Here is a 16,903-nt window from a genome sequence, read left to right on the forward strand (position 1 = left end):
CTGTTCTGGGTAGATCTAGGAAGGGCTTGCTTAATGTGGTGAGGGCTAAGCATAGTAGGACTTCTAGGTTGAATAACACTTAGTTGAACAGGGATACAAGGATTTTTCAATATCCGCAAATCAATCAATGTGATATATCACATTAACAAACTGAAGAATAAAAACCATATAAACATCTCAATAGATGCAGAAAAAGATTCTGACGAATTTCAATACCCACTTGTGATAAAAACTCTCCAGAAAATGGGCACAGAGGGAACCTACCACAACATATTGGGTTGGCCAAAAAGTTAATTTGGGTTTTTCATATTACAGGAAAATCCCAAACCAACTTCTTGGCCAATCCAATAATAAGGGCTGTATATGACAAACCCAAAGCAAACATCATTCTCAATGGTGAAAAACTGAAAGCATTTCCTCTAAGATCAGGAACAAGACAAGGATGTCCACTCTTGCCATTTTTATTTGACATAGGTTTGGAAGTCCTAGCCACGGCAATCAGAGAAGAAAAAGAAATAAAAGGAATCCAAATTGGAACAGAAGAAGTAAAACTGTCATTGTTTGCAGATGACATGACACTATACATAGAAAATCCTAAAGTTGCTACCAGAACACTAGTAGAGCTCATCAGTGAATTTGGTAAAGTTGCAGGATACAAAAATAATACACAGAAATCTCTTGCATTCCTATACACTAACAACGAAAGATCAGAAAGAGAAATTAAGGAAACAATCCCATTTACCACAGCAACAAAAAGAATAAAATACCTAGGAATAAACCTAGCTAAGCACGCAAAAGACCTGTAGTCAGAAAACTATAAGATATTGATGAAAGGAGTCAAAGACGATGCAAAGAGATGGAGAGATATACCATGTTCTTGGATTGGAAGAATCAATATTATCAAAATGACTATACTCTCCAAAGCAATCTACAGATTCAATGCAATCCCTATCAAATTACCAATGGCATTTTTCACAGAATTAGAACAAAAAATTTTACAATCTGTATGTAAACACAAAAGACCCTGAATACCCAAAGCAATCTTGAGAAAGAAAAACGGAGCTGGACTATTTACAATAGCCAGGACATGGAAGCAACCTAAGTGTCCATCAACAGATGAATGGATAAAGAAGACATGGCACATATATACAATGGAATATTACTCAGCCATAAAAACAAACGAAACTGAGTTATTTGTAGTGAGGTGGATGGACCGGGAGACTGTCATACAGAGTGAAATAAGTCAGAAAGAGAAAAACAAACACTGTATGCTAATGCATACATATGGAATCTAAAAAAAAAACAAAGGTTCTGAAAAACCTAGGGGCAGGACAGGAAGAAAGATGCAGATGTAGAGAATGGACCTGAAGACACGGGGAGGTGGAATGGTAACCTGGGATGAAGTGAGAGAGTGGCATGGACATATATACACTACCAAATGTAAAATAGATAGCTAGTGGGAAGCAGCCACATAACACAGATCAGCTTGGTGCTTTGTGTCCACCTAGAGAGGTGGGGTAGGGAGGGTGGGAGGGAGACGCAAGAGGTAGGAGATATGGGGATATATGTATATGTATACCTGATTCACTTTGTTATACAGCAGAAACTAACACACCATTGTAAAGCAATTATACTCCAATAAAGATGTTAATAAATAAATAAATAAATAAAGACAAATTATGTGAAAATTTCAACAACAATAAACATAATAGTGGGAAAAAACGGAGCTAGAGGACTTCAGACTGTACTACAAAGCTACAGTAATCCAAACAGTATGGTACTGGCACAAAACTGGAAATATAGATCAATGGAACAGGACAGAAAGTCCAGAGATAAACCCATGCACCTATGGTCACCTAATCTATGACAAAGAGACAAAAATATACAATGGAGAAAAGACAGTCTCTTCAGTAAGTGATGCTGGGAAAACTGGAGAGCTACATGTAAAAGAATGAAATGAGAACACTCCTTAACTGATACATTAGCCTGACAAAAAATGTCAATCAAGATATGGTTGTCAGTAATGCATGATCTTTTCAAGCACATACAACACATTTATAAAAACTGAAGTGGAAGATAACATAATGCAAATCTCAACATATATCAAATAATCTGTAAAATATAGTCTATATTATCTGAACACATTCCAATTAAGTTAGAGCACTAACATTTTTTAAAAACTATATAACGTGAAAATTTTAAGATACACCTTTCAGTAACATATAGATCAAAGAAAAAGATCGTATGTGATATTACAAAACACTTAGATCAGAATGATATGAAAGTAATAAATATCAAAATTTGCTGACATACAGCTAAAGCAGTACTTCAAGGGCAAGTTATAGCCTCACATGCAAATTTAAAGCTTCAGTTATGCAAGATTAATAATTTCTGGAGATCTACTATACAGCATTGTGCCTACAGCTAATAACATTATTTTGTATACTTAAAACTTGCCAAGAGGGTAGATCTTATGTCAATGTTCTTACCACACCAAAATAATGATAATAGTAATATTAATAATAATAACAAAGGGAGCAGGAGGAAACCTTGGAGGTAATAGATATGTCAATGGCTTTGACGGTGGTGATAGTTTCATGAGGGTATACTTATCCCCAAACTTATCAAGTTATACACATTAAATATGTACAGCTTCTTACATATCAATCATAACTCAATAAGGTGGTTTAAAAAAAGTTTAAAGAGACTTAAAATTACTAACCTAAAGATATAAGAAATTAGAAATAACTGAATAAACCAAAAAATAAAAAGAGAAAAACAATCATACAGTCAAAAAAAAGAAGTAAAAAACAAAATTTAAATAGACTCAACAAAACTAAAAGTGGTTCTTTGAAAAGACTAATAAAATTGACAAACCTCCAATGGCACTGATCAAAGAAAAAGAGAACAGGAACAAATAGGAAAAGATCATGCATTAGTATTAGAAATGCGAAAAGGACATAACTACAGATGAGGCAGAAAGTAAAAAGATTAGAAAAGATTATGAAGAATTTCAAGTCCATATATTTAAGCCACAGATGAAATAAGCAAATTTCTAAAATAATCTGTATCACCAAAATCAATGCATAAAGAAAGAGAAAACTTGTATCCTGCTATAGCCATCAAAGGAATGGAATCATTTTCCCCCAAAGTAAACACCTGACCCAGAAAGTTGTGTGGGTCAATTCTACTAAACATTGAAGGAAAAGATTATTTCAAGAGACTAGGAAGAGAGAGAATGCTCCATCACTCATTCGGATGATGAAACCAGATGAAGAGAGAACAATAAAATAAAATCAGAGGCTGATCTCGCTTATGAATTTAGTTGTAAAATCTTTAACAAAATATTAATAAACCAAACAGGTGAATATACACACACACATTCATGTATATTCATGTAGATGAAAAAACTACATCATGAACAAGTAGGATTTATCCCAGGAACACAAGTTCTCACCAAAATCAGAAAATAAAGCAATGTAATTCATCACATTAAAAGATAAAAGCAGCAAAACATATGATCATTTCAATAAACTCAGAAAAATCTTATGATAAAATTCAATATCCATTCAGGTTTTCAAAGTCTATAGGCAATGTCCTACTTAGTGGTGAAAATTCGAAGCATTCCTTTTAAGATCAGAACAAGCCAAGAATTATTATAGTGGCCTTTGTATTAGAAGTCCTGATAAATGTAATAAAGCCAGCAAAAAGCAGGATGAGGGGAGAAGCCAAAAGAATCAAAAAGGAAAATAGAGAAGAACAAAACTACTTATTCATGCATGGTATAACTGTCAATGTACAAAACTCAAAAGAATCTGTGGTCACCATATTAGAGTATGTAGCAATACCAAATGTTGGAGAGAATGGAGACTAAGATGGGCTCATGTACTGCTGCTGGGATATATGGTGCAGCGTGGGGAATATGGCCAATGTTTCTTAGTAACTGTAAATGGAGTGTAACCTTTAAAAACTGCATTAAAAAAGAAATATCGTTTTTTTGATCTAGCAACTCCATTCTCAGGTACATACCTTAGAGAAATTCTTGCACATATTTACCAGGAGAAATGTACAGAACATACACATATAGCCACATTTTCTAAACTAGAAAAAAAATTAATTCAAATAACCACTGACTAGAGACCAGATAAATAATTATCGTACACTACGCAATGAAATGCTAAAACACCCTGCCAAAAAAAAAAAAAACTACAGTATGTAGGTGAAAGTAAGTGATTCAATACACATAATATTGAGTGTAATAGTTTGCAGAAGAATACATAAAATATAATTTTTTCACATAAACTTCAAAAATAGGCAAAACTGAACAAACTATTCTTATGTGGTAAAATGACTTAGAAACAACAGAATTATAGATATGAAATTCAATATACTGATTACCTGGGCAGCAGAGTTTGGGGACAGAGGAGGGGTACACAGGGAGCTTCAAAGAGACTGATAATGTTATCTTTCTTCAGCTAAGCTCTGGACTGACAGATACACGTTTTGTTATTGTTTTTCAATCATACATATGAACCAAGCAGGACCCTGTGGGGCCTCCCCAGGGACAGACCTCCCCCCACCCCATGTCCTCCTCCTCTTGTTTGTACAAAACCTTTAGCCTCCTAGGCCTTCCCCGAATCCAAATAGCAAATTTAATCAGAGAAGTAAGAAAATGCCGAAACAAAGAAAAAGTCAAGCAAGGCAGAATAATCATAGTTTAGCCATAAAACAAAGTTAAGGACCTTTAGTTCCTCTTTAAGGGCTATAGACAATATTTTACCATATCCTTGAGTTGTTTTGCAGATAATAAAACCCCTACCAGGTAGAAGAAGTTATCTGCATGCTGACCACAAGCATGGAGATTCCAGACAGGCTGGAACCAGAAGGTTGATGACGTTAACTCCCAAAATACCACCCTGTTACCCCACCACCAACCAATCAGAAGAACGTCCACAAGCTGATCAGGCACCCTGCAACCCTCACCCCTAATGTTGCCTTTAAATACACTTCCCTAAAAGCCATCGGGGAGTTCTGGCTTTTTGAGCATGAGCTGCCAGTTCTCCTTGCTTGGCCTCACACTGGGTGCTTTGCAATAAACGTTGTACTTTCCTTCACCACAGACTGGTGTCAGTAGATTGGCTTTACTGCACATGGGGCGAGTGGACCTAAGTTTGGTTCTGTAACACATATGCATTACATATACTCTTGTATACGTCATACATTTCACTTTAAAAAGCAAATGCGGGACTTCCCTGGTGGCATAGGGGTTAAGAATCCACCTGCCAATGCAGGGGACCCAGGTTCGAGCCCTGGTCTAGGAAGATCCCACATTCCGTGGAGCAACTAAGCCCATGCGCCACAACTACTAAGACTGCGCTCTAGAGACCACAGGCCACAACTACTGAGCCTGCGTGCCACAACTACTGAATTCCACGCACATAGAGCCCGTGCTCCGTAACAAGAGAAGCCACCGCAATAAGAAGCCCGCACACCACAACTAAGAGTAGCCCCCGTGTACCACAACTAGAGAAAGCCCGAGCGCAGCAACGAAGACCCAGTGCAGCCCAAAATAAATAAAAAAGCAAATGCAGGGCTTCCCTGGTGGCGCAGTGGTTGAGAGTCCGCCTGCCGATGCAGGGGACGCGGGTTCGTGCCCCGGTCCGGGAAGATCCCACATGCCATGGAGCGGCTAGGCCCGTGAGCCATGGCCGCTGAGCCTGCGCGTCCGGAGCCTCTGCTCCGCAACAGGAGAGGCCACAACAGTGAGAGGCCTGCGTACCGCAAAAAAAAAAAAAAAAAAAAAAGCAAATGCATTGTCCCGGCACTTACACTACAATAAAAGCTATCAAAGTCAATTTTTCAGAGACCTGTAGTTTTATTGATCCCTTCCTTCAGATGTTCTGTTCTGCAGTTCTGCCCCTTTCCACTCCCTCTGAACAATCTAAACGTCCAGGGCATAACATATCTGAGGGATCATGAATGGGAAAAACAGTAGGGTGGGATTCAGTGGGCTCTCATGAAGACAGCTCATTAGACCCCAGTGATGGCTGAAGTCCACCCACATCCACATTATAGAAGGAATTTGGCTTCTCTGTTGTCAGCTGGAAACCAGGGCTTTCCATGGGGTTTTTCAAATTGTTGGTTCCTTAGGACCAGTCAGCCTTAGTGTTTTCAGCACTACATGCAGCGCTACTGGAGCAGGCTCTTATCAGGGACACTTGCCGGAGCCAATGTGAGAACCTTTGGCCAACTCCACCTTCAGTGATATTATATCGGTAGGTTGAAATCAGCCCTTCTGCGAGTATTTACACCATGGAAACAAGCAAATGCTACGAATCAGGTCCCCCTCCTATCCCCCACCCCCAGCCAGTTGTTAACACATCTACCAGAACACCACTGAATGTGACAAAGCCATAAAATCATACGATAACAACTCAGGACTCAAGGTATAAGGGAACGAAACAGGATTAAATGAATAAAATTCTTCAGTCAGGAGATCGCCTGTCCCACATTCATTCAACTGCGAAAAGCAAGCATCCTGGGCTTCCCTGAATACTTTTATCTTCCCCTGAGTGGTTCCAGGTATCCACCTTTATCAGGTCTAGAAATGGCCCCAGGGCCCTGGAAGACAGAACAGGGAAATTCCTAAATCGACCACTGCAAAATATTGCAAACTGCTCACAAAGTCTAATTTTCATGGAAATGCAAGGTTTTAAAATTCATAATATTAGAAGAAAGTCTATGCTGCTGCAAATTGTACCCTTCCCTTTTATGAACTGGGATCAATACTGGCATAGAGGGGACCTTGTGATTTCTACTGTTACCGTGTGAGAACTCTGGCATCTCCTCCAAAGCAGAGTCTAGCTGAGATGATCATAGGTCCTAGAGAAAGTCTCAGAACCAGTTTCTAAGTGGGCCATGGAGAGAAATTCCTGAAGTGCTCAGGGCCTGTTTGCCAGGGAGCCAGTGATGAGCAGAGGGGACTAAAACTGCCAAGAGCAAAGGCACAACAGCCAACATTCACCCAGACCTACTAAACTCATGCCCTCACAACTGGGACCTTCCCCCAGATACTATCTCCTCTCTTGTTGACCGATATACATCCCACAGAAATGCATTATATATTATTATTGATGGATCTGGCTTCAATAGTTGAGAGGTTTAATTAAACTATCGGTCTTACACTCAATAATTGCCTTTTTGTTCCTTCACAGGAAGATGTGAGGATTAATTTTTATTTGACTGCTAACATTTATAAAACTCATAATCTCCTTAGAGAAATAACGAACAAAATTTAAAAAATCAATTAATAGATTCAGCTCCGCATAACACCCCCCCCAACCCAACCAGTCCCTAGAGCCTCACCAAATTAGCCCCTCATGAGGAACTTAATTTTATTTAGCAAGTATTTATTAATTAGTATCACTTCCAGACACAATTCTAGAGGCTAAGCCCAGAGTAATGAACAAGCTGGTAAGGTCTCTGCACTCACAGAACTGTCTAATAGGGAAGAAAGAAAATTGAACAAATACATATTAGAAAGTATAATGACACAATAAAAAAATTTGTAACTATGTATGGTGACAGATGTTAACTAGACTTATTATGCTGATCATTTCACAATATATACAAATATAAATCATTATGTTGTACACCTGAAACTAATGTAATGTTATTTGTCAATCATACTTCAACTAAACATTTTTTAAATAAATAAAACATATACATCATTCATATAATAACAAGAATAAATAAACTTGCATTTTAAAGCCTTACATATATGGAAGAAAAAAGGCATTACGAATAATAATAGAATTACAGAATATCATGGATGCATATACGAGAAAAACCTATTCTAGTCCAGGGCTCATATAAGAGTCGTCCAAGGAAGGGGCATTTAAGCTGGGATCTAAAAGCTTAGTACAAGTTAACAAGGAAAAGAAGGGGAAAGAAAAGTAAACCAGCATATAGGATAATTTTGAGACACCTTTTCATGAACAGACTGAAATGGCTGTTGAAAAACACTCCTAAGTCCTGTTTGGCCATGATTCAGCTGTGTGACCCTGGCTGACTCTCTTAATGGCCCTCCACTTCAGTTTTATGTGCTAAATGAGGATTTTAGATTACAGGACCTCTTCAGGCTCTTTCTGGTATTCGATTGCAAGGCATTTAACATATATTATTAGTTATGTTAATAAATAATAGATACATACATACATAGATTATTATTTAGTTAGTACAAGTAAAAACTGCTCTTTTGAACAGGCTTTGAGCAACATAGAACACAGTATTTCAAACATAAGGTGGATGTTCCAAGAAAAAATACTAGATTACAAAATCCTTTTTAACGCATAGCAGGGCTGATAGAACAAAAATGGAATTTTTCAGTGCCAGAAACAATGAGAAAGCATGAATCTACAGAGGTAAGTAAGTTGTGGAGCTGGAGTTTGAATGGAGGTAAATGTGAATCTCTGGTGGCTTAGTGCCTGAGTTTTAGCGGACTGAGGGAGAATCCTATATAAAGGTTGGAGTCCTCAAGACTGAGGGTCACATCCTTAAAGGACAAACAAAACAGAACTTCTGCCTAAATAAGTAGACATTGGAAATACATCCTGTCTTGGACTTAATCTAGGTAAAGCAAGAAAAAATAACCCCTTCCAGGTTCTAACCATTAATAAAAGCCTGTACTTACACAGTTGGAGTTTATATCCAGCCTACTTCATTGTCCAAAAACCCTCAAGCTCAAAATTTAAAGTTATTCCATGTCGGTAGTTTGCCTAGGCACCTGGTAGAAGAAATCACAAGTCATCTCTGAAGGAATGCACTTTAAACTCAAAGCTTGAAAATGTCTACTGATAAACTTCTAAGCTAGATGAGCTCACAATCACAAATAACTAAGTCCAAGAATCAACAATGCATGATGAGTAAGAGTTGATGGAAATTTCAAACAAAAGAATCAGAGATGCAAAGATTATAGCTACTGGCATTATAAGCAGCAGAATATAAAAATGCCTATGTATGAAATGGTAAAAGAAATTTAAAAAAAGAATTGAAAGTATGTTAAAAAAAAAGAGAGGCTATCAAATATATATTAGGCAAATGTGAAAATGCAGCAAATAACACTTCTACAAATGGAAAGAAGTAAATGACTGAGACTTTTCCAGAACTGATAAAAGGATACAATCTCAGATTCAGGAAACTCAATAAATCTCAGTCAGGGTAAATAAAAATAAATGCCCACTTATCAATGTTATAGTTAAACTATAAAACGCTAAACAGGAAAGCAAGATCTTGAAAGCAGTAAGAAAGAAAAGAAACATTACATACAAAAGAATAAATATTAGACTAAACGTTGATTTCTCTGAAGCAATTGAAGGTCAGGAAACTATGGAATGATCGCTTTACAATCAGAGTAGCTGAGAGTTTTATGCCCCACACCCCAATTTTTATACCCAGAAAAACAATCTAAGAACAACAGCAAAATAAAGACATATTCAGGACTATGGCTTTCAGTTGAAGGTTATGGCCAGCCTATGGATACTCCAATGAAGGCATCTAGGGGAATAAACAGCCCAACCTCACTCTCTCCCCTTCCTTATTTTCTGAACTAATCAGAAGCCAGAGACTAAGGGAGCCCTTTTCAGTTTGAAGAAAAATAAACAAAAACCCCCAAAGCCTCCAGGGGCCCTGAGCAGGAACAAATGAGAGGTATCCAAAATAATTCTCCCAGATAGTTTTATAAATCAAGAATTACCTTGATTCCAAGCCAGATAAGAGCCATACAAGAAAGTAAATTACACATATCACTCATGAGCACAGATGCAAAAAATGCTAAACAAAATAGCAAACCAAACTCAGCAACGTATAAAACAGGCAATATATCAAGGCAAGTCTGGATCATACTAAGAATATAAGATTGACTCAAAATTAGAAAAATGATCAACCTAATTGACCAAAATAGTAGGTTAAAATGAAAAAACACCAAAAACTCACAAGCATAGCATTTGATAAAGTGAATGTTTGTGATAAAAAGGCTGAGTTAAAGGGAACCCTTGTACACTGTTGGTAGGAATGTAAATTGGTGCTGCCACTATAGAAGACAGTATGGAGGTTCCTTAAAAAACTAAAAGTAGAGCTACTATATGATCCAGCAATCCCACTCCTGGGCATATACCCAGAAAAAATGAAAACCATAATTCGAAAAGATACATGCACCCCTATGCTCATAGCAGCACTATTTACAATAGCCAAGAGATGGAAACACCCAAGTGTCCATCAACAGATGACTGGCTTAAGAAGATGTGGTAAACATACAATGGACTATTACTCAGCCTTAAAAAATAATGAAATATTTCCATGTGCAGCAACATGGATGGACCTAGAAAATATTATACTTAATGAAGTCATACAGGGAAAGATAAATACTATATGGTATTACTCATATGTGGAATCTAAAAAATAATACAACTGAATCTATATAAAAAATGGGAACAGACTCACAGACATAGAGAACAAACTTATGGTTACCAAAGCGGGGGCAAATTAGGAGTATGGAATTAACAGATACAAATATTATACATAAAACAGATAAGCAACAAGGATTTACTGTATAGCACAGGGAATTATATTCAATATCTTGTAATCACCTATAATGGAATATAATCAGAAAAAATAACTGAATCACTATGCTGTACACCTGAAACTAACACAATACTGTTAATCAACTATACTACAATTTAATAAAAGGCTTAGTCAACTAGGAATAGAGGGATACATTCTTAATATGATAAGACAACAATGATACATCTGTAGCAAAATCATATTCAATGGAAATGTTAAAGACATTCCATTTAAAAGGAATAAGTCAAGGATGACTACTACCACAATTATTATTGAGCATTGTAAGGGAAATCCTAGTCTGTGCACTAAATTAAAAATAAAAGGTATACGGATTATAAAAAGACAAACAAAACTATCGCAACTCACATGACTGATTATCTACAAAGAAAATTCAGAAGCATCTATAAATTATAAGTAATAAGTTTTAAAAGATTGCCAAATAGAAGATAAATATATAAAATTTAAACTGCATAACTATATAGCAACAATAGAAAATGCAATTTTAGAAAAGATACTATTGAAAATAACAAAAAATAACATACCTAGCAATAAAACTAAGAAAATACATGAAAGACATCCTCATGTAGAAAATTATAAGCCTTGAATGAAAGACTTTAAAGGAGAACTAAATAAATGGAGACGTGCACTATGACCATGAATAGAAAGACTCAATATCACAGAAGATGTAAAACTTCCCTGAATTTATCTATAGATTTCATAGAAGTCCAAACACCAGAAAGAAATTTTAATTTGACAATCTGATTCTAACATTTATGAGAAAAGTCAAGTAAAAGCCAAGACTGAACTGAAGAAAAAGCAGGCTGGATAATTTTCTCTTCCAGATGTTAAAGCTTATCATAGAATGATACTAATTTACAAGTGCTATTGGTAGAGATACTCAAATAGAAAAATCGATAGAAAAGAGAATCCAGAAACAGACTCTTCATATATAGAGACCTATACAGGACAGAGCATACACTGCAGATTATTGGGAAAATATGCTAGAAAACTGGTTATCTACATAGAAAAAGAAATATGGGTGTCGTATGGACTGAATGTTTGTGCCCCTCCAAAATTCATAACTTGAAGCCCTAACCCCCAGTGTGATGGTATTTGGGTCCTCTGGGAGGTAATTAGGTTTAAATGACATCAGTAGGGTGAGGCCCCCGTGATGAGATTATTGTCCTTACAAGAAGAAGAAGAAGAGAGACCAGAGCTCTGTCTCTCCACCTTGTGAGGACACATCAAGAAGGCAGCTATCTGCAAGCCAGGAAGAAGGCTCTTACTAGGAACTGAATCTGCTAGCACCTTGATCTTGGACTTCTCAGCCTCCAGAACTGTGAGAAACAAATTCCTGGTGTTTTAACTAGTCTATATACTTGGTTATGGCAGCCCAAGCTAATACAGGAGGCCTATGTTACATTGCACAATGTAATTGGATTCTGGGTGGATTAAAATTATAATTAGGAAAGGTGGAACTTTTTTTTGTTTTGTTTTGGTTTTTTGCGGTACGTGGGCCTCTCACTGTTGTGGCCTCTCCCGTTGCGGAGCACAGGCTCCGGACGCGCAGGCTCAGCGGCCATGGCTCATGGGCCTAGCCGCTCCGCGGCACGTGGGATCTTCCCAGACTGGGGCACGAACCCATGTCCCCTGCATCGGCAGGCGGACTCTCAACCACTGCGCCACCAGGGAAGCCCCAGAACTTTTAACCTTCTAATAGAAAATATAGGAAAAATATCTTTATGACATAGGGTAAGAAAGGATTTCTTGAACAACACAGAAAAGTGCTAAGTTACAATAGAAAATATCGATCCATTTTACTACATTAAACATAAGAACCTCTATTGATCAAAAATACCATCAAGTGAGCATAAAGACAGCTATAAATGAAGAGACTATGTTTGCAATACACATAACCAACAAAGGATTACATCTAGACTATATAAAGAACATATATCAGTCAACAGGAAAAAGAAAACTATAGGAAAAAAAAGAAAAAGTGCTGAACAAACATTTAGCAAGAAAGGAAATGTGAATGACCAATGAACATATCAAAAGATGGTTAACCTTGGTGGCCAAGAATATACAAATCGTATTCCATTTTACGTGCATGCACATGCACACATATTAAACAATGCGGCAACTGCAAGAGTTGGTGAGACTGTGGAGCATTAGTAACTGTCATACCTCACAGTGGGAGGGTCATCTTGTACAGCCACGGTGGAAAAACGAACTCGGCATTGCCTAGAAAATTTGAACACGTGTACTTTTCCTCTATCAGGGCTACACCCTAGAGAAATTAATGCATCTGTGAACCTGGAGATGTGCATAAAAATGTTCTCTGCAGTATGATTCAGAATCATAAAAAACTAATCACAACCCAATATCATCAGTACAAGAGAGCTAATTTGTGTATATAACACAATGGAATTTTATACAGTAATGAAAATACATGAACCAGAGCTCCACTCATCTCTATTGCTAAATGTCAAAATCAACGTGGACTGAAAAAAAAAAAGTCAAAGAAGAGTTATGAAAAGCAGAAACAGACAAAACCGAACAATATATTGTCTTACAAATAAAATTCAGGATAGTGGTTTCCTCTTGGCAGGAATGGGCTGAGAGAATGTGACAGGGGAGGACAACCCAGGGGTCATCAGCAAAGTACTTGGTGGTAGTCTGCTCTTCAGCTGAGGGATGGGTCGTGACTACTCTTTTAATTTCCCTCATTAGTCTGTACGTGTGTAGCATATACACTGTGTGACATATATGCTATATTATAAAAGTGAAACCTTGGTAAATCTCAGACTTTCATTCTCAGTCTCTGTACAAAGTCACATGCAAAAAAGCACAAACAGCCCCAAATAGCAATTTTTAAATGGAATTTTTTTTTAATGGCAGATTATGAAACAACATGTAATTCCATTCCCAGGACCTCCTTTCTCCTGCTAGCCATCCAAAGGCTTAGATCAATGCTCAGAATATTTATTGTTTGCCTGAGGAAACAACTGAGAATTTCGAGGCTTTTAGCCTTATTGGTTTTCCTCCTTGGAAAATAATTTCACATTCTCCTCAACTCTGTGGAAATCCAGGATTCCCGTCACTGGATGGAAAACTCATAGTCACAGGAGAGTGCTACAATGGCAGTGATCTCAGGGCCAAAAGGTCTCTGCAGGCTGTCATTCTATATTCTCATCCCACGGGAAATAGCTCTAAGAGACCTGCCCACCAGGGATCAGCCTTATCCAGATTTTTATCAGCCACTGTGCACTCAGTGTTACTCTTTCCACAAAGTTTTTAGAAGGCAACTCACAGCAGGATCCCTGCTGAGATTTCTGATGACCACGCCAGCTATTATTTTACGGAATCCATTAGTCAAAAAATATAAAATGATGTCACACACTAGATGATCTGACCAACCTCTCTCTACTAACACTCATCACTGTTGGCCAGCAGTATCTCAGGGGACTTGGTAAGAACTCCAGTGAGACAGTTCATTCTTGAGCCATTCACCCCTTAATATCAGCAGCCTGCCCATTTTGTTTCTTTAAAGCTTCTAAAGCTGCCTTCTGATTCTGGCGATTGGGATGTGGGATACAATCCTTGCCACCCACAGCATCCATTTTTGGGTTTACAGATATCACCACCTTTTAAGTTTGAAGAGATCTGTTCCTTCCCCAACCTCCCATATCACCTTAGTTTCACCATCTGATGTTCTCTGCGCCTTTTCCAGCTCCTTCTTTTCTTTCCTAGTCATTATGATAAAGGCCAGCAAAACTCCACGTTCCACTTTGCTTATTTGAGTAGCAGGACAAAGCTGGCACTGGTATCTCATAGGATGTGAAGGGAAGGTGTCCCTTGGAATATGAGTCCCCAGTTCACAAAAGCGGCTGAGATGAGAGAGTATCAGTGTGGGTATTTGGTCACTGGGAAGAGATTTTGTGTGTTTTCCTCCTGAGCAGAGTGAGAGCCTTTCACTAAATGGGCTCCAAACTCAAGCTAGATCATCACCCGAGCGGACTAAGGGTGATGGTGCTTGCTGTCCTGGATGCCAGGACAGAGAAAGAGAACGATATCGCCCGCAGAAGATGAGCTCACAAAGCTGCCTGGGCCAATCTGGACAGAGAAACGAAACAAGTGGCCTTAAAATATCAGAGTCCCCTAAGACAGTCCAATTTTCCTTTCTATTTCAGGAGCATCAATACACCTCTGCAGACAGTGAAAAGGATGCAAATGGAGTAAAAACATCACTGCTGCAATATCATGTTTAAATGTAAACACGGGTATATGGCAACACTACGTAGCACTTCTGCCCTCTCTCCTGAGCTCTAAACAGGATTTGACCTTGTATAGATTAGTTTTGCCAATATCTGTAGATCTTTTCAGACGGACTTCCTTGTAACTTTGATTCTGTATTTAAAAATATGGTGCCAACTCTTCCCAATCATTCTCACGTCTGGGATGAAAGCTGAAGATCTGATCGTGGGAAATGCTGCTGAGCTGACCTGAGAACATGGCAAGAGCTTAATGCTCTCAGCGAGTAAGGCAACGGTCTCTCAGCTGCAGATAACAGTTAATAGGATGCCAGGATCCATTTAGCACAAACAACCTAAGAAAGCTCTAAAGAAAATGAGGTAAGGAGGACAGATAATATCTAATGCCTATTAGGGAACTGCTTAGAATTAGAAAGTAGAAAAGGGAGAATGTTATTAATATTGCCTCCATGAGTAATTCTCGGAAACTGCAAAATGAATATTGTGAAAGACTTGTTTCTGGAAAGGTACAAGGAGGTTTGAAGCGACAGCTCTAAGTACATTGAGATAAATTTTATACTCTGCCACCCCCAAAATAAAATAAAATAAGGTATAAGTAATCTGTTTGCATGCTGACCGAGAAGCGCCCTTCCCCCAACCAAAATGAAGAAATGTTAGACTTACATTGGTGACATATTCGATGTCCTTCCAAAGGATGCACTCCCTGGGGAAATCAGCCAAGTCTAAGAAGTGATCCACCACCACTTGGCCGATTAAGTCATGGCGAGAGAACCTGTCAAAGTCATAGACAGAGAAGTGAAGCTTCCGAGCTACAAGGTCATTGTAGGGAACCGGAAACAAAAACACTTCATCAAACACAGGGTTCAGGGTCTTTCTGTGAACTTTAGTCTGGTGTTTTGTTTTCCGATCGGGAAGCAAATAGATCTTGACATAAGGATCTGATGTCCCAGAAAAGTCCTTGGCGGGCAAATTGACAGCTTTGTGAATCTTCACTATGAGTTGCTCTAAGTCACAGTCATATTTTAAAATGAAGTTCAGCTTCCCACAGGCTTTGCTGTTACTCCTCTTCCCATCCTCATTATCCAATGACCTCTGCTTATATAACTCCGGTTTAATTCGACCAATTCCAGTCAACTGTTCCTGTTTTTGAAGCTGTTGGATATTGAAGTCTGGGTTTGACAGGTTGAGTTGTCTTCGGATTGAATTATGCCTTGAGTGAAGAGCAAGAGAGAACAAAGTTATAACCTCATTAGCTCCAGGTCTTTCAGAAACTTGTGCCTGGGATGTAGGTAGACTGATGAACACACTGTTAAGAGCTGAGACCTGTGGGCTTTTTTTTTTTTTTTTTTTTTTTGGCCTATATTCAAAATGCTCATCAATGCAAGTAAGCCGCTTCCCAAGGCTTGAAGCTCAAAACTGAGGCCTGGCATCAGGAAATGAACTTACTTACACGTGACCTCGGAGCTTTAAAGGTTTAATGCACTTTCTAAACTGTCTAATATGCCATTAAAGAAGCTTATCCAGATGGCGGGAGGTAAAGATTTGTACAAACTGGTTTAAAAAATAAAATGATTCCCCTTGATATACAGTATCATCCTGAAGCTGAAATAGCTAGGTGTTATCTGAAAAAGAATGGACCTTCCTCTAAATTACACAGAATTTCCTGTCACTGGCTTTTAGCCTACTAAGGCTGCATATTCTTACTGGGTCAAATCAAATCATTTCATTATGAGAACACAGTCTTTGCTCTTCTGGAAATGTACGTCACAGGATGTGTCTGCTTGTAGGGGACTCTGTTGACTCTGACAGGTGCGAGTGCCAGCTCCGTGGCTGTGCTACTGCTGAACCACGTGGGTGATGAGTGACGAGAAGGAAGGGTTGTATTTCTTTAACAAACACTGAGGGTATAAAAGTTAAAGGTAAGCTCCTATAAATGTATATAGGGATTCAGTTAGAGAAGGCTGGAAACTGATATTTGCAAATTAAATATTTGCTATCCGAATCTACTC

The 16,903-nt window shown here is 38.2% G+C and overlaps 1 protein-coding gene across 1 annotated transcript in view; it reads right to left on the reverse strand.

The window, feature by feature from the left end:
* Positions 1–16,903, reverse strand: part of SYT9 (synaptotagmin 9) — a 186,381-nt gene that overhangs the window by 103,002 nt on the left and 66,476 nt on the right. The window contains exon 3 of the mRNA XM_060157806.1: positions 15,558–16,104. Within this exon, the coding sequence (XP_060013789.1) occupies positions 15,558–16,104 (547 nt within the window). The remainder of the gene's footprint in view (positions 1–15,557; positions 16,105–16,903) is intronic.

This window comes from Lagenorhynchus albirostris, chromosome 9 (genome assembly GCF_949774975.1).
Source record: "Lagenorhynchus albirostris chromosome 9, mLagAlb1.1, whole genome shotgun sequence".
NCBI classification, from domain to species: Eukaryota; Metazoa; Chordata; class Mammalia; order Artiodactyla; family Delphinidae; genus Lagenorhynchus; species Lagenorhynchus albirostris.